The sequence below is a fragment of the Dama dama genome, chromosome 11, assembly GCF_033118175.1.
Source record: "Dama dama isolate Ldn47 chromosome 11, ASM3311817v1, whole genome shotgun sequence".
NCBI classification, from domain to species: domain Eukaryota; kingdom Metazoa; phylum Chordata; class Mammalia; order Artiodactyla; family Cervidae; genus Dama; species Dama dama.
Window position 1 is genome coordinate 102,271,999 of NC_083691.1, and position 24,184 is coordinate 102,296,182.

General features: G+C 47.3%; 1 protein-coding gene across 4 annotated transcripts in view; it reads left to right on the forward strand.

Moving 5' to 3' along the window:
- Positions 1-24,184, forward strand: part of FBLN7 (fibulin 7) — a 55,593-nt gene that overhangs the window by 27,101 nt on the left and 4,308 nt on the right. For all 4 annotated transcript variants that reach the window (XM_061156340.1, XM_061156342.1, XM_061156339.1 and 1 more), the window contains 4 exons: positions 1,494-1,664; positions 18,861-18,986; positions 22,400-22,537; positions 23,496-23,633. In XM_061156340.1, the coding sequence (XP_061012323.1) occupies positions 1,494-1,664; positions 18,861-18,986; positions 22,400-22,537; positions 23,496-23,633 (573 nt within the window). The remainder of the gene's footprint in view (positions 1-1,493; positions 1,665-18,860; positions 18,987-22,399; positions 22,538-23,495; positions 23,634-24,184) is intronic.

Below are 24,184 nucleotides of genomic sequence, written 5' to 3' on the forward strand. Positions count from 1 at the left end.
CCTGGCAGACAGTAAGAATACAATAAACAATTTTTCATTCATTCATTCGGTCAAGAATTATTTACCAGGCTTTCACTACAGGCTGGTGACGGGGATACAGAGGTCTCTGCCCCCCTGGAACTTCTGAGGGGTAGACTGACATTAAATGTACAAACAAACACGTCGATAAGATAATGCCAACAGTTACAAACAATAGAAGGAAGCCAAATGAGCTCACGGGCAGGGGAGGGATCTTAGTGGAACATGACAGTCAGAGAACACCCTGGAAGGCAGTGGGCATTCAAGTCAAGACCTAGATAGTGAGAAGCCACCAGAGATGGGCAGTCCTGGGGGAGAGAACATTCTAGGCAGGGAAAAGGGCAAAAACCAGGGCCTGGAGATGGGGCTGAGTATGGTCTGTCCGAGAGAACCAAGGACACTCTGGGGAAGCTGGGGCTCTAAGAGAGCAGAACAAGCGGGTAGGCCCTGCAGGGGTCCCAGCTCCCACCCTCCCACGTTGCCAGGCCCTGCCCACGGCAGTGTGTCTGAGCCACGATCTCCTCATCCATCACCACCTGGGCATGCATTACCTGTGCCCAAGAGTGCTCTGAGGATTCAGTGACACGCAGTGTTTTGAATGTGCAGTCCAAGGACTTCCCTGCCACTCTAGTGGCTAGGCCTCCGAGCTGTCATTGCCGAGGGCTTGAGTTAGATCTTTATCAGGGAACTGAGACCCTGCAAGCTTTGTGGTGCAGCCAGAAAGTTTAATACAAAATAAGATGTGGAGCCCAGTGCAGCAGGCGCTCAGCCCGAGGGTACTGAGTGTGAGAAGCTTTGTGATCCAGTTTGTTGTTGTTTAGTCACTAAGTCATGTCTGATTCTTTCATGACACCATGTCTGTAGCCCACCAGGCTTCTCTGTCTGTGGGATTTCCCAGGCAAGAATACTAGAGTGTGTTGCCATCTCCTTCTTCAGAGGATCTTCCCAACCCAGGATCGAACCCGCACCTCCTGCGTTGGCAGGCAGATTCTTTCTGCTGAGCCACTGGGGAAGCCCACTGTAATCCAGTGTTGCTCTTCAGTCACTCAGCCGTGTCCGACTTTTTGCGACCCCATGGACTGCAGCATGCCAGGCTTCCCTGTCCTTCACTATCTGCCGAAGTTTGCTCAAATTCATATCCATTGAGTCAGTGATGCCATCCAACCATCTCATCCCCTGTTGCCCCCTTGTCCTCCTACCCTCAATCTTTCCCAGCATCAGGGTCTTTTACAATGAGTCGGCTCTTCGCATCAAATGGCCAAAGGCCTGGAGCTTCGGCTTCAGCATCAATGAATATTCAGGGTTGAGTTCCTTTAGGACTGACTGGTTTGATCTCCTTGCTGGCCAAGGACTCTCAAGAGTCTTCTCTAGCACCGTAATTCAAAAGCATCAATTCTTCTGCACTCAGCCTTCTTTATGGATCGTAATCCAGAATGATGTCTAAATGCTTGTTGGCCTTCCTTTCTTCCTTACAGTTTCCTGCCCTGCTCTGAATGCCCCTCTGGATGGCCAGAAGTTTGGAAGCAAGTACTTAATGGATCACGAAGTCCATTTTACTTGCAATCCCGGCTTCCGGCTGGTTGGGCCCAGCAGTGTGGTGTGTCTTCCCAACGGCACCTGGACGGGGGAGCAACCCCGCTGTAAAGGTACGGTCCCTCCTTCCCGGGGCCTGCTGGATGGGAGGGGTCATTCCAGGGGACACTTTCTCCCTGATTTCTCAACGCAGAGCTGCAGCCAGCCTGTCTGATGACTCACTCCATGCCTGGCCTGGGCTGGCCTCTATCTCCAGAATCCCTTGCCAGACCCTCTCAACGATTTCGTCTTGTTTTACCTAAAGGGAAATGGACGCATAGAGAGGTGAAGGAACTTGCCCAAGGTCACACAGCTAGAGGACAGGCTGAACTGACTGACGTTTGCACTTTTATCCCAGAGTTGGGGCAAGAAGCCTTCTGTGGGTTGGGGAGGGGCCAGGGGAGATACTGCGGGGAGATGTTCCTTATTTGGACTGCTTTGCTCTGAGGCTGAAGTTTGATGGTGAGGTTCTGGGTGATCTATAACACTGAGGAAATTTCTCAGATGTCCTTTGTGACTGCGTTGGGGCTTGGAGTAGACAGGCTGCAGGATAAACCATTTAGATGAGAAGGCGGCATGAAAGGCTTCTTTTTTCTCTGTGCTAACCTTGAAAACAGTACTTTTTTTTTTAATTGGAGGATAATTGCTTTACAATGTTGTGTTGGCTTCTTCCACACAACAACATGAATCAGCCACAAGTACACATATGTCCCTCGCCTCCTGAGCCTCCCTGCTGCCCCTCACGCCGTCCCACCCCTCACGGTCGTCACAGAGCACCAGGCTGAGCTTCCTGAGCTACAGAGCAGCTCCCCACTGGCCCTCTGCTTTACACGTGTGGTGTATATGCGTCAGTGCTACTCTCTCAGGGCATCCCACCCTCTCCTTCCCTGCTGTGTCCAAAGTCTGCTCTGTAAATCCTCATTTCCACTCCTGTCCTGCAGATAGGTTCATCAGTACCAATGTTCTAGATTCCATATTTATGCTTTAATATACGAATTGTGTTTTTCTCTTTCTGACTTACTTCACTCTGTATACAAGCCCTAGGTTCATCCGTCTCATTGGAACTGACTCAAATGCATTCCTTTTTATGGCTGAGTAACATTCCATTGTGTATATGCACCGCAACTTCTTTATCCACTCATCTGTTGATGGACATCTAGGTTGCTTCCATGTTCTAGCTACTGGAAATAGTGCTCCTATGAATATTGGGGTACATGTCTTTTTCAATGATGGCTTTCTCAGCCTGTATGTCCAGTAGCAGGGTTTCTGGGTCATAATGTAGTTTTATTCGTAGTGTTTGAAAATAATTTCCATACTGTTCTTCGAGTGGCAGTATCAATTTACATTCCCACCACCAGTGCAAGAGGGTGCCCTTTTCTTCACACCCTCTCCAGCATCTATTGCTTGTGGATTTTTTGATGATGGCCTTTCTGAAGGTGTGACGTGATACCTCACTGCAGTTTTGATTTGCGTTTCTCTAATAATGAATTATGTTGAGCATCTTTTTGTGGAAAACAGTACTTTCTTGAGGTAGAGGAAAATCAGCCATGGCACACATAATTTGTTGGCTTTTCAAAAGTATATGGCCAAGGACTTCCCTGGCCATCCAGTGATTGAGACTCCATGATTCCACCGCACAGGGCATGGGTTCAATCCCTGGAAGAGGAACTGAGATCCCACATGCCAACTGGCATGGTCAATGAAAAAAAGTATATGATCAAAATATCATGGATACCAGTCATTTTCAGAACAAGATTCATGGGACTTCTGCTGGGGCAGAATGTCCAGGACTTGCCCAAGCTTTGAAGGGGAAAATGCAAATGTTACATAAATATCAGTAAGTTTATTGTGAAGAGTAGCTTGGAGAGGACTTCTAGTGCATGAATAACTTGAAAATATAAAGGAACATCAGGAAAACAGGCCATCTCTAAAGACAAAAGTGGGTTGATATGAGAAGCTCTGGGCAACTGGAATCATATTCATGGACCTAGACTTCCATTTCCCATATTCTGGGAAGAACCATGGTTCGAAGGTTGATGATAGGTACCAGCTCTCAGAGTTATCTTGGAACCACCCAGGAAATCAAGCCATGTGACCTGCAAACACTGAAAATACCAATATCTGAACTTGGCCTTGACCTTGAAAGCTCTCCATCCAGGATCAGCACCTGATGTGTACTAAACTATGGCAGCAGATGTGGGACTACAGCAGCATTTCATTGTCATTGCTTTGGGTGTCTGTACTTCTAACTTCTAATTCTCCAAGCCAGGCTTCAGCAGTACGTGAACCGTGAACTTTCAGATGTTCAAGCTGGTTTTAGAAAAGGCAGAGGTACCAGAGATTAAATTGCCAACATCTGCTGGATCATCGAAAAAGCAAGAGAGTTCCAGAAAAACATCTGGTTTTGCTTTATTGACTATGTCAAAGCCTTTGACTGTGTGGATCACAATAAACTGTGGAAAATTCGGAAAGAGATGGAAATACCAGACCACCTGACCTGCCTCTTGAGAAACCTGTATGCAGGTCAGGAAGCAACAGTTAGAACTGGACATGGAACAACAGACTGGTTCCAAATTGGAAAAGGAGTACGTCAAGGCTGTATATTGTCACCCTGCTTATTTAACTTATATGCAGAGTACATCATGAGAAACGCTGGGCTGGAAGAAGCACAAGCTGGAATCAAGATTGCTAGGAGAAATATCAATAACCTCAGATATGCAGATGACACCACCCTTATGGCAGAAAGTGAAGAAGAACTAAACTCTTGATGAAAGTGAAAGAGGAGAGTGAAAAAGTTGGCTAAAGCTCAACATTCAGAAAACTAAGATCATGGCATCCAGTCCCATCACTTCATGGCAAATAGATGGGGAAACAGTGTAAACAGTGGCTGACTTTATTTTTTTGGTCTCCAAAATCACTGAAGATGGTGATTGCAGCCATGGAATTAAAAGACTCTTTGGAAGGGAAGTTTTGGCCAACCTAGATAGCATATTAAAAAGTAGAGACATTACTTTGCCAACAAAGGTCTGTCTAGTCAAGGCTGTGGTTTTTCCAGTAGTCATGTACAGATGGACCACAAAGAAAGCTGAGCGCTGAAGAATTGATGCTTTTGAACTGTGGTGTTGGAGAAGACTCTTGAGAGTCCCTTGGACTGCAAGGAGATCCAACCAGTCCGTCCTGAAGGAGATCAGTCCTGGGTGTTCACTGGAAGGACTGATGCTGAAGCTGAAACTCCCATACTTTGGCCACCTGATGTGAAGAGCTGATTCATTTGAAAAGACCCTGATGCTGGGGGGGATTGGGGGCAGGAGGAGAAGGGGACGACAGAGGATGAGATGGCTGGATGGCATCACTGACTCAATAGACATGAGTTTGGGTAAAGTCCAGGAGTTGGTGATGGACAGGGAGGCGTGCTGCGGTCCATGGGGTCGCAAAGAGTGGGACACGACTGAGTGACTGAACTGAACTGAACTTCTAACTTAAGGCTTCCCTGCTGGCTCAGCTGGTAAAGAATCTGCCTGCAATGCAGGAGACCTGGGTTCGATCCCTGGGTTGGGAAGATCCCCTGGAGAAGGGAATGGCTACCCACTCCAGTTTTCTGGCCTGGAGAATTCCATGGTCTGTATAGTCCATGGGGTCACAAAGAGTTGGACTAGCATTGAGTTACAGGCCTCAGTTGGTTTCTTTCTCTGAGCGCTGGGCGTCTCTGATGGCCATTTCATCTTCCATGAGGCGTGTGGGCCTCTCACCACTTGGTGCCCTTGTCACGGACAGTCCCCTCCCCATCACCACCAACAGTGCTGATGAAGTCTTTTCCCCACATCTTTGTCTCTGCCATGTATCTGGGGCTGAATTTGGGGGGCAGTTGGTTATATGCTCACTTCCTTTGGACCAAGTGCTGTCATGTTGTTCTTCACAAGAGCAACACCAGCCGTGCTCTCCCGGTAATTCTGTGGACAGAAGCACATTTTACCCTTGTGCAAATTTTTCTTTCTTGTTCAGGTCTTATCCATATTTGGCCCTCAGTTGTGATACACATTTACAGTGAGCATCATCTGGTTTGAGTGGAAAGATGGGTTCATAAGAGAAGAGAGCTGAAAAAAATGCATATTTAGGCAGATAAATAAGAAACACTGGAGGTTCAGGAGTGTAGTCATAAGTGGCTTGAGCAGAGGAATCCATTGTTGTTTGACAAAGTTGGGACCCAGAGAAGCCCAATGTCATCTTAGTGTAAGTATGCGTCATATATTATGCATATATATTAATGTATATGTGCATTAATGTATGAAATGTGTTTTTCTCTTTCTGATTTACTTCAGTCTGTATAACAGGCTCTAGATTCATCCACCTCACTAGAACTGACTCAAATTCTTTTTTATGGCTGAGTAATATTCCATTGTATATATGTACCACAGCCTCTTTATCCATTCATTTGTCGATGGGCATCTAGGTTGCTTCCATGGCCTAGCTGTTGTAAATAGTGCCTTCTCAGAGGATCCTGGGTGTGTCTGCCAGCTGCCCTCCTGAGCTTACACCTATTAATTATATATTAGCACCTCACCTCACTGCAGCAGGACCAACCCCCTTAGTGGAAAATGGAGTCTTACTGTATCATGGCCTGTGTGCTGTGGATCCCAAACTTTCAGGTGCTCCAGAATCACCCAGAAAGCTTATAAAACATAAGTTCTGATGCCCCAACAGTCTACTGAGTTGGATGAGATCTTTATGGCTAGGACTTGGGAAATCCGCATTTTTCATGTGATTGTGATGTTAACTGAATTTTAAAAAACACTAACAACGCTGGTTTTTGCCACTGCCAGAAGCAGGAAGGATATTGAACATTTTGAAGCACTGATGCAATTGGACCCTCACCAATCAGGACCGCAAGCTATAAGCCAGCAGTAGGGTATGACCAGGTGAGACATACTAGGTATGCTCACCTCCACCTGCACTGATGTTTTGGGAAGGCTGAGGCAGCCGTGGCAAACATCAGGGCACCCAGTCCCACTGAGCAGGCCCCTCTCCTGAGATGTGGAGGTCATCTTCCCTGGAGGACCACTGCCAAGCATGGCCAACAAGTCTGCTGGCCTTTCCCATTGTCCAACATGGTGCTTCTCATTCTCCACCTTGAGCTTCCCAGCTCATTGCAGACTCGCCGTGTGTTCTTGGTCTCCCCTATCTTCCCAGCCTCCTGCCTAACCACCAGTCCTTCTTCCCTGACCCCCATGCCTGAGGATGGCTTGCGGCAGCCCATCCTGGACTTCTACGAGGGCCACATTTATTATCTAAAAGCCTGCGAACTGGCTCGGGGAATGAGGTGGCAGGAGTCCATGCTGAGATCTTAGAGGGATGTTTTCCATCTTATATGTTTCCCTGGTGGCTTAGATGGTAAAGAGTCCACCTGCAACGGAGGAGACCTGGGTTTGATCCCTGGGTCAGGAAGATCCCTTGGAGAAGGGAATGGCTGCCCACTTCAGTGTTCTTGCCTGGAGAATTCCACAGACAGAGGAGCCTGGTGGGCTACAGTCCATGGGGTCACAAAAAGTCGGACACAACTGAGCAGTCAACACTTTCATCTTATGGTTTAAGTGTAAACTGGACATGGAGCTCCCCCTTGGGTGGTGATGAAACAGAAACACTGGTGTCATGACCAAAGTGCCCCATCAGCCGCTGGACATTACCCTTTCCCGAGAGAGTGGACGGTGCCCGACTGACACTTCTGTTCTACGCAGGAGTTTGTCTCATGGATGCTATTTCCAGTAAAAGCCTCAAAAGGGTGCCACCCAAGCCTGTCAAAAAGGAGAAATAGTGCTTCTACCCGCTATTTGGTGGGACAGCATTGACGGGGGACAGGACACAGGCTGGAGTTCAACAATCCAATGGCCCCTTCTCCCCACCTCAGAGTGGCCCTAGACTCCCACCAGTGGCTCTGCTTGTCCACTTCATTTACCTTCTCAGGAGTCTTGCAGTCACTCTGTGTGTGACCACAGTGGGGAGATCATCTTCTTACTTACAGGGAACTAATCTCAAGATGCCAAACCTCAGTGTCGCTGAAAAATTTGGGAGTGCTTTCATAATTGCCCCCCCTCCCATCCAGTCAACTGCTTGAAGGAAGGTGATGAACCCAACTTGGCATGAGAGGAGATGACACATAATTACACATTAAAAATGCAGAGGTAGGCTCCAGAGCTCCAGAATGGAAAGCAGCCATTTAGCTTCCTGGATTAGTTCCCTGTTTCCCCTCTTAGTCAGAAGAGCATATTTTTAAGATTTGAAGCTTCATGAACTGAGAAAATCATAACCACAGACCTTGTCCCTTTGACAATAATGGGTAACCGAAAAACAGCACGAGAGGAATACACACCCTTGTCCACCATGCTGGGAAACAATTCATTTTTTTCATCCCCATCCTCCTCTTTTTAAACCTTCATTCATTCAACCAGTTCTCACTGGGTACCAGCTGTGCACCAAGCATCATGTTAGGGATTCAACGCTGAATCTAACAGATGCTGCCCAACTTGGAGTGTGAGTAGGGCTCAGAGGTCACTGAGCACAAAAGTAAACAAATCAGCATTTGTGGGCAGTGCTTTGAAAGGACTGACATCAACCTTGAATATTCACTGGAAGGACTGATGCTGAAGTTGAAGCTCCAATACTTTGGCCACCTGATGTGAAGAACCAACTCATTGGAAAAGACCCTGGTGCTGGAAAAGACTGAGGGCAGGAGGAGAAGGGGACGACAGAGGATGAGATGGTTGGATGGCATCACCGACTCAATGGACATGAGTTTGAGCAAACTCTTGGACACAGTGAAGGACAGGGAAGCCTGGGGTGCTGCAGTCCACAGGGTTGCAAAGAGCCAAAGAGACATAACTTGGCGACAACAGCAAGGGACTGGGAACAAAACCTCCTATGGGGCGAGGACAGCTGAGGGCCTCTCTGAGGCAGTGACAAGGATGCTGGGATTGAAAGGATGAGCAGGATCCAACCAGGTAAAGATGGGCATCAGTGGGTGGCATGGGAAGGATGCCATTCCAGAAAGAGGGAGGAACACATGCAAAGGCTTAGGAAGGGAAGAATTTGGCATGTTTGAGGAAATGACAACATAAAACATAGAACCTTGTTGCTGGAGCAGCGTGTGAGCTGAGAACGTGTGAGGTTGGGCAGAGAGATTCCCGAGCCAGCTCTTATAGTCCTGAGGACTGGGTGGGTGGTGGGGGTTGTAGTTCTGAGAAAATAAGCCAGGTTTAAGAAGAAGACTGTACTGATTGGATGGGCACGTGAACTGGAGATGACTAGGAGAGATGGACGCTGGGAAACCACTTAGGCGGCTCTTAGCAGGTTCAGGGGCCAGATTGAACAGGGGACAGGGAAAATTGAAAGTGAACTGGGAGACGGCCTCATGGAACTTATCGCACTAGGATTGTGAGCAGGAAAAGAAGACAAGGTTCCCAGACTCCATCTTGGGTGACAGGGTGCATGGCGCCATGGACAGAAACAATGAAGACCCAGCAACAGATGGAGGTTTACTTTTGGTTGTTCTTGTTTTTATTTCACTATAGTTGATTTATAATAGTATGTTAGCTTCAGATGTACTGCTTCAGATTCTTTTCCATTGTAGGTTATTATAAGATACTGAATAGAGTTTCCTGTGCTACACAGTAAATTTTTGTTGTTTATTTTATATATATATATATAGTAGCAGTTGTTCTTGTTTAGTCTCTTGAGTCATGCCCAACTCTTTGCGACCCCATGGACTGTAGCCTGCCAGGCTCCTCTGTTCATGGGATTTCCCAGACAAGAATTCTGGAGTGGGTTGCCACTTCCTTCTCCAGGGGATCTTCTTGACCCAGGGATCGAACCTGCGTCTCCTGCACTGGCAGGCGGGTTCTTTACCCCTGAACCACTGGAGGTGCCCGTGTTTAGTAGTGTGTATCTGCTAATTCCAAGCTCGTTCGCCGCCCCCACACCTCTCCCCTTTGGTAACCATAATTTTGTTTTCGACGTCTGAGTCAGTTTCTGTTTTGGTGAGTTAACTTGTATTATTAATATTTAGTTAGATTCCACATTAAGTGTTATCAAGTAATATTTGTCCTTGTGTGACTAAGTGACTGACTTCACTTAGTATGATCATCTCTTGGTGCATCCATGTTACTGCAAATGGCATTATTTCATTCTTTTTCCTGTTGATGGGGATGTAAATGGTGGGGATGTTTTCTTTTTTAAAACCGGTGTGTGGGTCATTAATCAGAATACCATTTTGGTTACATTAATGTGTCTGTGTGACATTGCAGCGGAGATCCATTCATTCAACCCACAGGGACCATCACACCCAGCACCGTGCCCTGGTTACCAGTCCCAGGGAGGCTTTAAGCACTTCTGCCCACTGCATCTTAATATCGGAGTCACCAAGGAAAATACAAGGCGGTTGGGCCCTGGATGAAGCAGCGCTGTCCCCATGCTTCTGGACAGTGCAAGATCAGTTCCAGCCAAGGGCGTCCATCCCCCAGGGTGGGCAGTTCTCTCAGCAGCGATTGCCCAGGGCAGCTTGCTCATGTGCAGTGGAAGGATTCCCCACTTCACCAAGGAATCTGAAACACTGGAGCTTCAGGTGAGCCTGGCAGCCATCAGCATACAACCTCAGCAGAACTGAACAGCACTTGTGGAGCAGGAAGAAGGGAAATATACGGCCACATGAGGTGGTAAACCCAGCACAGGCCCTAGGAATGCTTCATCTCATGTTGAGGGCAGGTGCCAGGCCCAGTGGGGGGCCAATGACTTCCTTTCCCAATAGAGCCAAGTGAACAGTTGGAGTCAAGGGCAAAGGAGGGTTGCAGAGACGCAGTTTGGAGTAATTATATTAGTGTGATGATGGAGCCCATTTAAATGGGGTCCCCTGGTGGCTCAGTGGTTAAGAATCCGCCGGCCAATGCAGAAGATGTGGGTTGGATCCCTGGTCCATGAAGATCACTGGAGAAGGAAATGGCAACCCGCTCCTGTATTCTTGCCTGGGAAATCCCATTGACTAGGAGCCTGTGGATTACAGTCCCATGGGGTCGCACAAGAGTCAGACACAACTTAGCGACTGAGCACTCCCACATGGTGCTTAAATCCAGGACAGTGATCAGAGCACCCAGAGGAGAGGGCAGAGAGAGAAAAGAAGCAGCTCAGAATCCAGACAAAGGAGGGTGGAGGAGGCAGGCAGAGCCTGCAGAGGCAAGCCGCAGGGAGACTGCAGAAATTGCAGTGCACCAGATTTGGTATCTGGAAGGTTATCTTGAAGTCAGAATAGAGCAAAGCTTTGGTTCGCTTATTTTTGGATCATGAGGCTTTCCTCAGAGACCTTTAAACAACATCTGAAATACCTGCCTTTGATAAAGTAGCCCCTTGATATTTGGTTACTGTGAAACCAACTGGCTGGCTGATTTATCAAATGCTTGAATGATTGAATGAATGAATGGTGGATTATATTTTAAAACAATTTCCTTCTGACTTTTATCTGAGTAGAATACACACACAGACACACACACACACACAAATTTGGAAAACTCAGCAGTGGCCACAGGACTGGAAAAGGTCAGTTTTCATTCCAATCCCTAAGAAAGGCAATGCCAAAGAATGCTCAAACTACTGCACGATTGCACTCATCTCACACTTCAGTAAAGTAATGCTCAAAATTCTCCAAGCCAGGCTTCAGCAGTACGTGAACCGTGAACTTTCAGATGTTCAAGCTGGTTTTAGAAAAGGCAGAAGAACCAGAGATCAAATTGCCAACATCTGCTGGATCATCAAAAAAGCAAGAGAGTTCCAGAAAAACATCTATTTCTGCTTTATTGAGTATGCTAAAGCTTTTGACTATGTGGATCACAATAAACTGTGGAAAATTCTAAAGGAGATGGGAATACCAGACCACCTGACCTGCCTCTTGAGAAACCTGTATGCAGGTCAGGAAGCAACAGTTAGAACTGGACATGGAACAACAGACTGGTTCCAGATAGGAAAAGGAGTACGTCAAGGCTGTATATTGTCACCCTGCTTATTTAACTTATATGCAGAGTACATCATGAGAAATGCTGGGCTGGAAGAAGCACAAGCTGGAATCAAGATTGCCAGGAGAAATATCAATAACCTCAGATATGCAGATGACACCACCCTTGTGGCAGAAAGTGAAGAAGAACTAAAGGCCTCTTGATGAAAGTGAAAGAGGAGAGTGAAAAAGTTGGCTTAATGTGCAGCATTCAGAAAACTAAGATCATGGCATCCAGTCCCATCACTTCATGGCAAATAGATGGGGAAACAGTGGAAACAGTGGCTGACTTTATTTTGGGGAGCTCCAAAATCACTGCAAATGGTGATTGCAGCCATGAAATTAAAAGATGCTTACTCTTTGGAAAGAAAGTTATGACCAACCTAGACAGCATAAGTAATGTTGGCATTACTTTGCCAACAAAGGTCCATCTAGTCAAGGCTATGGTTTTTCGAGTAGTCATATATGGATATGAGAGTTGGACTACAAAGAAAGCTGAGCGCTGAAGAATTGATGCTTTTGACTGTGGTGTTGGAGAAGACTCTTCAGAGTCCCTTGGACTGCAAGGAGATCCAACCAGTCCATCCTAAAGGAGATCAGTCCTGGGTGTTCATTGGAAGGACTGATGCTGAAGCTGAAACTCCAATACTTTGACCACCTGATGTGAAGAGCTGACTCATTTGAGAAGACCCTGATGCTGGGAAAGATTGAGGGCAGGAGGAGAAGGGGACGACAGAGGATGAGATGGTTGGATGGCATCACCGACTCAATGAACATGGGTTTGGGTAAAGTCTGGGGGTTGGTGATGGACAGGGAGGCCTGGCATGCTGAGGTTCATGGGGCTGCAAAGAGTCAGACACGACTGAGCGACTGAACTGAACTGAACTGAACACACACACACACACACACACACACACACACACACACACTATTCCATTGTATGTATACATATACACACTTTTCACTTACTTTCAGTATTCCATTGTATATGTGTGTATACATATATACATTGTGTGTGTATATATATATTTATATATATATATATATATATATATATATATGGGCTTCCCAGGTGGCACTAGTGGTAAAGAACCCACTAGCAGGAGATGAGATGCAGGTTTGATCCCTGGATTGGGAAGATCACCTGGAGGAGGGCATGGCAACCCATTATAGTATTCTTCCCTGGAGAATCCCAGGGACAGAGGAGCCTGATGGGCTACAGTCCATAGGGTCACAAAGAGTCAGACACAATTTGAAGCCGCTTAGTACTGCACAGCATATATATGTATATATACATATACACACACACACACACATACACACACATATATATACCATATACCATATCTTCTTTATCCATTCATTAAGACAAGTAATCTTAATACATTTTCCATTATGGAAAAATTCAAATACACAGTTGGTTGCTATGTCTCCTACACCTTTTTAATCCATAGTCATCTTGAAGAAGACTGCTCCTTCTTTCTGTTTGCCATTCCTTTGAAGTTTATCTGTTGAAGAAAATGTGTTGTTTCCCACAACCTTGAATTTTTAAAAAATTATTTATTAACTTTTTAGTTGCATTGGGTCTTCGTGGCTGCACTCAGACTTTCTCTAGTTGCAGCGAGCAGGGGTCACTCCCTAGTTGCAGTGCGCAGGCTTCTCATTGCGGCGGCTTCTCTTGTTGCAGACCATGGGCTCTAGGTGCACAGGCTTAGCTGCTTGTAGCACGTAGGATCTTCCCGGACTAGAATCAAGCCCGTGTCCCCTGCATTGACAGGTGGATTCTTAACCACTGGACCACCCGGGAAGCCTCCCACAGCCTTGATTTTGCTCACTGCATCCCTGTGAGGTTATTTAACATGATCTGCATCTCTCTTTTTGGGGGTCCAACTTGACTGAAATAAAATGACATATAGCACTGTGTAAGTTTAAGGTGTACAGCATAATGGCTTGATTTTCATATACTGTGAAAAGATAACCACAGTAAGTTCAGTTAATGTCCATCATCTCATACAAATACAAAAAAAAAAAATAGTTTTTTTTTCTTTGGGATTTAGTCCCTTAACAACTTTCAGATATACTACATAGCAGTGTTAACCATAATCTTCATATTGTACATTACATGCCTAGTACTTATGACTGGAAGTCTGTAAGTTTTTGATCTCTGTATTTCTTTTAAACTGGTAGCTTACTCCAGAGGCTTGATCAGATTCCAGTGAGATTTTTCTATCGTTTGGGCAGGACAGCAGTACATACTTCTGCCAAGAAGTCCCTGTGGTCCATTGTCTCTCTTTTTGTGATGCTGAGCCTTGGTGAGCATCACCACCCTCTTCACCGTGACCTCTGTTCAGTAGACTTCTCAAGAGGAACTCACAGGGCAGTTCCTGAGTTCTTACACTTTCAAAACATACGCAGCATTTCCAACAATGACTGTTCGACTGGACATAAAACACCTGTCTCACATTTTCTTTTCTTGACTATCTTAAATATATTCTCCCACATCTCCTGTTTTAACTGTTACTGCTATCATAAGGATGCCCAAAGAATGCTTTTCCTTTTTCTTGAAAATCCAGTAATTGTATTGGGATATGGATCAGTACTGGCATTCCTGGGTTAGTTGTCTCAGATGTGGGGTTTATCTTTGCAACAGGAAGTTTCAGTGGCTGAACAGTCTTGCCCCAAGGATCTCTTGAACTTCCCAAGACCTTTAAAGGTCCATTCTCTAATGGGCGGAGAATCCAATTAAGTCCGACAAGGAAAGTTGGTGCAAATGAAAGAGATGGTCCAGATGAAAGAGAGAGAGGAGAGGACAGAGTGGAGTGGAGAAGGCAAGAGCTGCCTGAGAAAACAACTAACGGGAGAGGCTGTCAGGAAGGTGGTGTTCAGTTGCTGAGTCATATCCAGCTCTTTGCAACCCCATGGGCTGCAGCACACCAGGCTTCCTCGTCCTTTACTATCTCCCTGAGTTTGCTCAAACTCATGTCCATTGCCTCGGTGATTCTACCCAACCATCGCATCCCCTGTCACCCTCTTCTCCTCCTGCCCTCAATCTTTTCCAGCATCGGAGTCTTTCCCAATAAGTTGGCTCTTCACATCAGGTGGCCAAATATTGGAGCTTCAGCTTCAGCATCAGTCCTCCCAATGAATAGTCAGAAAGTTAGAAAGGCTATATGGGAAAACTTATTTCCCCTAAATATGAGTAACAGAAAAGGACTGTTGCCAAATCCTGTCCAAATTATTATAAGAAAACAAAGTAAACCCTCTATAGTCAATGAAGAAACCCCAGAAAGACATGCCCATACAAAAGATGAAAACTATGACCTAGTACTTCCGGACAAGTGGAAAGAAATTTTAAAAATATAAAAACTATGAAAGGACAACATAAATAAAAATCAGAAAACCTTAGAAATGAGGTGATTGAAGAAATGGAAAATTTGAAGCAAGATGACAAAACACAGGAAACAAAAAGAAAAAAGAAAAAAATCAGATCATGCATGTGGAACATTTAGCTCAGTTCTGGGAAAATAGCAAGTGCTCAGTAAACAGATTAAAAGAGAATCATAATCCACGCTTCTGGCTTGCCAGCCTCTCCACAGCCTCTGTGAGTGTCCTCTCTTTTATAAATTGAATGTAGTTGATTTATAATATTGTCTTAGTTTCAGGTGTGCGGCGACGTGATTTGGAATCTGAAAGTTTTCAGACTCTTTTCTGTTGTCAGTTAAAATAAGATATTGGGTAGAGGTCCCTGTGCTATACCACAGGACCTTGTTGTTTATCTATTTTATATACTAACTGGACTGTAGCCCGCCAGGCTCGTCTATTCATGGGATTCTCCAGGCGAAGAGTGCTACAGTGGGTTGCCATTTCATTCTCCAGGGGATCTTCCTGACCCAGGGATTGAACCCAGGTCTCCTGCATTGCAGGCTGATTCTTTACCCTCTGAGCCCCCAGGGAAGCCCTGTATACTAAGTAGTATCTGTTAATCCCATGCTCCTGATTTATCCCGCCTTTCCCCTTTAGTAACCATAATTTTGTTTCCTATGTCTGTGAGCCTGTGTCTGTTTTGTAAATGAGTTGATCTGTATTATTTTGTTAGATTCCACGTGTAAGTGATATCGTATGGTGTTTTTCTCTGTGTGACGTCATTTAGTATGATAATCTCTAGGTCCATCCACGTTGCTGCAACTGGCCATATTTCATTCTTCTTTACAGTTGAATAATATTCCGCTGTATACACGTACCACATCTTCTTTATCCATTTGTCTGTCGATGGATGCTATAGTGCCACTATGAACACTGGGGTGTATGTATCTTTTTGAATTAGAGTTTCCATCTTTTCTGGATATATGCCCAGGAGTGGGTTTATTGGATCATACGGTAGTTCTATTTTTAGTTTTTTGAAGAGTCTCCACACTGGTCTCCATAGTGGCTGAACCAGCTTACATTCCTACCAGCAGGGTAGGAGGGCTCCCTTTTCTCCACACCCTCTCCAGCATTTGCTATTTGTAGACTTCTTGATGATGGCTGTTCCGACCTGTGTGAAGTGGTACCTCACTGTAGTTTTGGTTTGCGTTTCTCTGATAACTAGTGATGTCAAGCATCTTTTCAGTTTCCTGTAGGCCATCTGTGTCTTCTTCAGAGAAATGTCTATTTAAGTCGGCCCTCTTTATAGTTCTGAAGTCGCCATGCACTCAACCAAACGCCACAGCTTGGACAGACTTGAATGCGATGACAGCTCTACTTCAGTCAGGATACACAGGGTGTGCCAGAACTGGGCACCGGGCCATGGAATGCCTGACAGTGTATCAAGATAAGAAATGAGAGTCTGAATGGAGAAACTTTCATTTCTAAGCAATGAAAATCCTGGGTGACAAGATCCAGGCAGCGCTAGCACACAGGGTCATGGGGCATCTCTTCATTCCTCTATCGCGTCAACAACTCCACCCCACCCCGCCCTATCCACACCCGCACCAGCCAGGTACAGCCAGGCTGCTGCTGGTCCCCACCCCCCACGGGGCCAAACTGAAAGATTCTCAGGTTCACACTCTTTGGCTCTCAGCCTAGTGACTTTCAGACTATGCTGGGGAGCAAGATGGCAGAAACAGGAATCCCATGCTCTGGGGCGTTTGTGTTGTTTCAGACACATTCCTGAAAACCGGTCATCAGCAGAGAGAACATATGGGCGGGGTCGGGGTGGGGGGGAGTGGGCGGAGGCAGGAAGCTGAGGTTCCCCTCCCCAGGCTGAGCTCACAGAGAAATTGGAATGGCTCCTTCCCTAGGGAGAAGCAGCATTTCGGATGGTCTGGGTCCTTTCACAATGAACAGAATCCATGTAATTGTCTGCATAACTTCCCAATTACAAGGAGGCTGAGGAAAGCCAGAGTCCCTGCCAACCCACCCACAGGAAGGCTGTTGTTCTCATCAGGAGCAAAGCACCTTTTTCTGCCTCCTGATAGACACAGCAGGAAAGGATGCTCTGAGGCCAACAAGGAAGTGCTTCCAATTTCTTTCCCAAGATGCTGTGGTCAGGTCAGTGAACTGACAGATTGTTCCTCTTTGGTGGAAATGGCCTGTGCACTAAAACTGGGCTTAAGGAACTCAGAGCAAGCGGATGTGGCCTGAGGGTTTTAAAAAATCATTTTTTCCTCATTAGAAAATTTAGAAATGTTCACTGTGGAAAAATGGAAGATTGTTAAAAAAATGCTTTTGAACTGTGGTGCTGGAGAAGACTCTTGAGAGTCCCTTGGACTGCAAGGAGCTCAAACCAGTCAATCCTAAAGGAAATCAACCCTGAATATTCATTGGAAGGACTGATGCTGAAGCTCCAATGCTTTGGCAACCCTGTGGGAAGAGCCGACTCATTGGAAAAAACCCTGATGCTGGGAAAGGAGGAGAAGGGGGTGACAGAGAATGAGATGGTTGGATGGCATCACCGACTCAAAGGACATGAGTCTGAGCAAGCTCTGGGAGATAGTAAAGGACAAGGAAGCCTGGCATTCTGCAGTCCACAGGGTCACAAAGAGTTGGACATGACTTATCGACTGAACAACAACAAATAAAATAATTGTCAGTAAACAAAGAAAAATTACCCATAATTTACCACACAGAGAAAAATCTATTAAAGCATATTAAACCAATTACATATTTATTTTATTTTATGGCTGCTCTATGCAGCTTGCAGGATCTTAGTTTCCTAATCAGGAATTGAACCTGGACCCTCAGCAATGAAAGCACAGAATCTTAACCACTGGACTGCCAGGGAATTCACTAAGCCTATTAAATTGTTGAACACGTTTAATATATCTCTCCGATAGCTCAGTTGGTAAAGAATCCGCCTGCAATGCAGGAGGCCCTGATTTAATTCCTGGGTCAGGAAAATCCACTGGAGAAGGGATAGGCTACCCACTCCAATATTCTTGGGCTTCCCTTATGGTTCAGCTGGTAAAGAATCTGCCTGCGATGCAGGAGACCTGGGTTTGATCCCTGGGTTGGGAAGATCCCCCAGAGAAGGGAAAGGTTACTAACTCCAGTATTCTGGCCTGGAGAATTCCATGGACTGTATAGTCCACGGGGTCACAAAGAGCTGGACATGACTGAGTTTCACTTTCACTTTCATATGTTTTTCACAGGACTGTTGTGTGTATAAACAAGGAACGTTTTCCTTTTCAGGAAAAGGGAAAATTAAGCGTCAAGGTTAACTCCTCCCTGTTCCCACAGGGTGAGAATTTGGAAAGAGTTATTTTTCTCCATCTCTCCATTCTTATGGGCCATCTCTCCCTCTTATAACCCCTTGAATTGAGTTCCTTTTCAAAGAGGGTTCTACCTGGGTGCTGGCTGATGGGGCGGAGATGAGAGGCAGTTAACTCTACCCAAAGGCAGTGCGGGCCCAGGACAACGCTGGTTCCTTCCGCCCAGCTGCAGTGTCTATGCTGCAAATTATGAAACGGCGGCTCTGGGTGGACCCGGGCTGAAAGATGGGCAACCCTCGCAGGCAGAGCTCCAGGTAGGCATAGTGTGTGCCAGGGTCAGTGGCTTATTGCATGCTTGGTGGGCTACATCTCAGCCCCACTGGCTCCGTCCCAGGTCTTGTTCTTGCTGGAAGGGGCTGAGGCAAGGACAGAGTGGGGTGGGGAGTGGTCACCAGCTGGAGTCATCGTGTCATGAAAAGAAAGTGACCCCAGCTTTGTGTCTTGTTTTAGAATGAGAACTCATGCCTATATCCGAAATTTATTTGTTTTCCTAGATATCAGTGAATGCTCCAGCCAGCCTTGTCAGAATGGTGGCACGTGTGTGGAAGGTGTCAACCAGTACAAATGCATTTGTCCTCCTGGAAGGACTGGGAGCCGCTGTCAGCATCAGGCCCAGACTGGTACGTAGCAGGTATGGGGCCGGGGAGGACAGTCTGTTATGGAGAAGGGAGGACCCTAGTCACAGGTCACCAAAGGCAGACCAGTGGGATGTTCTCTCTAGTTTACATCATAGATCCCTCTGGTTCCCTGAGATGGTTATTTGGGATGGCGCTTAGTTAACTTGTGGAACCAGAGTTTTGGTCCTTCCGAGGTGGCTCAGTGGTAAAGAACCTACCTGCTAATGCAGGAGAAGTGGGTTCAATCCCTGGGTCGGGAAGAGCCCCTGGAGGAGGAAATGGCAACCCAATCCAGTGTTTTTGCCTGGAGAATTCCATGGACAGAAGAGCCTGGTGGGCTACAGTCCATGAGGTTGCAAAGAGTCAGACATGACTGAGCACACACACCCACACACAGAAGAAGATGCAAGTGGAAGGACTGAGTCCCACCCTAAAACCCTCCAGATTTGGAACTTGGCCTGAGAAGCAAGGAAGCTTCACGTGGTTGACTTTCCCCTGCACATCAGCAGAACAGCTTCTCCTGCAAATGCTTCCTGCAAAGTTCATAGTTACCAATGTAGTATTTTCAGAGCTGGGTAAACTAGATGTTCAACCGGTGACAAGGTTATGGTCGACACTTGAGTCCCAGCATTGCTGTAGCCAGAGGTCTAGGTGCCACATGGTGGCTGTTTTTGCAGGGGCAAAGAAGATCTGATGATAAGGAGTCTGTGGGACATGGGGGGTGGTGCCATGCTGTGCTGCAACCATCTTTTTGTTTTTGGCTTCCCCTATGTGTAGCTTGTAGGATCTTACTTCCCCGACCAAGGATTGAATTGAACCCATGCCCACGGCAGTGAAAGCTGAGTCCTAACCACTGGGCCACCAGGGGATTCCCTGAGTCAACATTTCTCATATAAGAAAGTCAAACCCTGATGTCCTGTTCCTCTGCCAGGAAAGCCTGGGGTGTCTGTGTGGTTGTCTTCTGAGTGGAATCTCAGTATAGGGGGAGGAATTGGTGGTTAGCAGAGAACAAGCTTTGTCAATACTTGATATCTTTCCATTGGACCCAGCTCAAGGTCCAGTTTAAGTTTTGTCCCCAGAGATTTGCTGCTTACTGTGTCTTGATTCCGTTTAGCTGAGTCACCCTTCTGGGGGCTTTCTCAGGGAGAGCCTGAGGTCCCCTGACAGTGCCTGTCCCTGGAGTTGCCCTACGTGGAAACAGCCCCACTCCTCCTCCTACTTAGTACCAGGAAGGAGAAAGAAATAGCTACATTTCAACCCAACTGTGCTGATCCTGGACACTGGAGCTAAGCCCCACCTGTCTGGGCATCCACTGTTGGAACCTTCAGGCTCCAGGGCACAGATCCTCAGGCTCCTGGATCCTCAGGTCCAGGCCACAGTTAATATAGAAATTATTCCCAGGGCAGGAATCTCTGCGAGGAAGTGGAAGGAGGGAACGAGCAGGCGCATCTGAAGCTAGTTTATGTCCTCACAGGATCCCTGTGAACAATGTGAGCAACAGCCCAGCACACCCCTGTCTTTTTGCTCACCTGGTCCGCCAGCCTACAGCCTTCCTTCTCATCAGCTCTGCGCCAGTCTTTCTGGCTCCCAGGGGGAGCCTCTGTTTGATTACTTTAAAAAAAAAACAAAACACATTCACTGTTTTTGTTCACATTGTAAAATATCTATAACAAAATTTACCATTTTAAGTGTGTAGTTCAATGGCATTAACTATGTTCACCATCACCACCATCCACCTCTAGAAGTTTTTTCACCTTGCAAAATTGAAACTCTGTGCCCATGAAACAACTTCTTCCCATCTCCCCAGCAATCATTCTGTTCTCTGTCTGGATGAATTTGATGACTCCAGTGGGATGACTAAGTGTCCTCTTGTGCATCAGATAACATTTACACCAATCCCTCTAACCATGGAGAGTCTGAAATCCTTTGAAAGCTTTCAAAAATTAAATTTTTTTTTTTTTTTTACTGATTAGAACATTAATTTATATTCTTGGTTGAAACAAACAAAAACCTTCAACACTTTAGGAAAATATTTTAAAAACACAAAAAAAGAACCCAGAAAAAAGGTAGTGTTTTTAGCTATGTAGATTTTTTTTTTCTTGAATTTTTACTTTTTATAATGCCATGCAGCGTGGTTTCAAACCTGCACCCTCTGCATGGGAAGTATAGAGTCTTAACCACTGGACTGACAGGGAAGTCTCTCCATAGATTTTTTAAAAGTGTTTTAAAATTAATATTTATTGGGGTATAGTTGATTTAGTTTCTGCTCTACACAAAGTGAATCAGGTATACATATACATATATCCACTCTTTTTTAGATTCTTTTCTAAAATATATATATTATATGGATTGACATGTTTGCTCAGTGGTGTCTGACTCTTTGGGACCCCATGGACGATAGTCTGCCAGGCTCCTCCATCCATGGGATTTTCCAGGCAAAAATACTGAAGAGGGTTGCCGTTTCCTTCTCCAGGGGATCTTCCCAACCCAGGGAATGAACTTGGGTCTCCTGCACTGCAGGCAGACTCTTTACTGTCTGAGCCACCGGGGAAGCCCGATATATTTTATATATATATATATATATATATATATATATATATATATATATAGTTGTTGATGTTATTACTTAGTCACTCAGTTGTGTCCAACTCTTTTGCGGCCCCACGGACTGTAGCCTGCCAGGCTCCTCTGTCTATGGAATTCTCCAGGCGAGAATCCTTCTCCAGGGGATTTTCCTGACCCTAGGATTGAACCCATATCTCTTGCATTGGCAGGTGGATTCTTTACCACTGAGCCAGCAGGGAAACATACATGTCCACATACACATATAACTACTATATATAGTAGCATAGGGTGAACAGCCAATCCCGTTCTCCCAGTTTGCCCCTCCCCTCCTGACCCCATGGTAAGCATACGTTTGTTTCCTGCAGCTCTGACTCTATTTCTGTTTTGTGAACAGGTTCACTTGTACCATTGGCTTTAGGTTCCACAAATGAGTGAGATCATATGATGTCTGTCTTTGATCTCACTCAGAATGACAATCTCTAGGGCCATCCATGTGGCTGGCTGCAAGTGGCATTTCGATAAACTCCATAGTTTTAAACTCCAGTGGTCACTGCTAGGGTCCTGCTGCTTTCAGCCTTTGAAAGTGAAACGCGGACTTCACCTCACTGCAGTCCTCTGGGTGCAGTTGTGTCGTGCGTGCATCGTTCTTTTCGGACGCCTCCGCTTGTCTTCTGCCCCTTTGGTGCGGGCGCTGGATCACCGGCTGAGTTTCGGTTTATCCTGTGTCTTTCCTCTCCCTACTCCAGAGGAAGCTCTGAGAAGGGGCCGCGCCCCGATCTCGGGACCCGCCCCCCCCCAAGGTCAGGCCCAGGTGCGCCAGGCCCGGCCCTGAGGATGTCTTCTTCCCGCAGCAGCCCCCGAGGGCAGCGAGGCCGCGGACGCCGCCTTCAGCCGCGCGCCGCGATGCGCGCAGGTGGAGCGGACGCAGCACTGCAGCTGCGAAGCCGGATTCCACCTGAGCGGCGCGGCCGCAGACAGCGTTTGCCAGGGTAGGCGCGGGCTCTTTCCCGGGAGGGGACGCGGGGGTCGTGGGGAGAGGGGCTCCTACTTGCCGCCCTCCCGGGGGTGCGCCGCGCCCAGGTGTAGGTGCGAGTGGGCGGGTGGCTTCCTGGGCGTGGTCTCGGGAAGCCCCGCACCTTGCCGCTTAGGTAAGTAGGTGTGGACCTGATGGCTGCTAGGACACAGCTAGCGCGGAGACCTCGGGGGCGGTTCTGAGAAAACCAGACTAGAGAAAGCATCCAGGGGTCCCCGGTCTACCCCTAGTCATGCGCACTCGTCTAGAAGAGGCGCTCCCTCCCGGCCAGGATTGCAAGGCAGGTGGCAGGGCGGAGCTAGAATGACAGCCCTTCACCATACCCCGTCCCTGACCCCAGAGCTGTGCAGGGGCTTGGGCTCATTCTCTGGGCCCCTCTCTGCTTAGTCTTACTGACTGGCCCACTTCCTGATTATCAGACTTCCATCTGAAAACGACTCAAACCAGCGGTTCCAACCTAAGAGTTGCCTAGTTGTTGCTAACGGCCTCATTTTACAGGCACAGAAGCCGTCTTACACCCGTTCCCAAAGATGAGAAGGATTAAGGCGGGGCGGGGAACCAGGACGGAAGTCTGGGTCCGCCGCCCCACGCTTTGCTCCCTGGGGAGCAGGTTGGACTTGGCAGCCTCACAGGGCCTGCCCGGGCAGTCATCAGTCTTAGAGGAGCGCCCCTGGGTCCCCGTATCAGCTCCCTCACCTCCTCCCTTCGGCCCTCCAGGTCCTTGGTTTGGGAGAACGGGGAGCACTCCTGCTTCCCTTCTGAGTCCTCTGCAGGGGATCGGGCTTGGCGGCCACTGAAGACCCCGCCCGTTAGCCACAGTTGCCAGCGATGGTGACGCAGCAGCCATCCTGGGTCACGGCTGGTGGCCGCCCACTGGTGGCTCCGGGAGTCATACTGGGCACTTCTGTCCCCAGATGTGAACGAATGCGAGCTCTATGGACAGGAGGGGCGCCCCCGGCTCTGCATGCACGCCTGCGTGAACACCCCCGGCTCCTACCGCTGTGTCTGCCCCAGTGGATACCGGACTCTGGCTGATGGAAAGAGCTGTGAGGGTGAGTGAGGCTGCTGCAGAGGAAGGTGGTCCCAGACTGTGGCTCGGAACGACCTGGGGAGGAGGGGAGGGCAGAGGGCTCCTCTATGACTGACATGCAACCCAAGCGAAAAGGGAGACTCCCAGTGACGTCCTAGTGGGGCCCCATGGCTGGGCTCAGAGGAGTGGTAACCTGGGACTACAGAAAGAAGGCATCCAGATAGCCATCATTCTTCCATGGTCCACCCATTCATCATTCATTCATCCATCATCCATCCATCCACCATCCTTCCATCTATCCATCATCTCTCCACCTTTCCTTCTATCCTATGATAGAAGGCCCCTGTAGGATTGTGTAGGGTTTGAAAAGAAACCTAGCCTCCAGGCCAGGAGCTCATTGAATATGTAAAGAACAGAGAACATATAAAGGGCATGATATTAGCCATGGAGGGCAGATTCCATGTCTCGCTAACTGAGGGGGAGGCAGGTTGAGAGAAGTGTTGTGACCAGTGACACTCATTCGTGCCCTCCAGCACCCCTGTAGCCTGTCATGTCTGGAGGGGGAGGACGGGA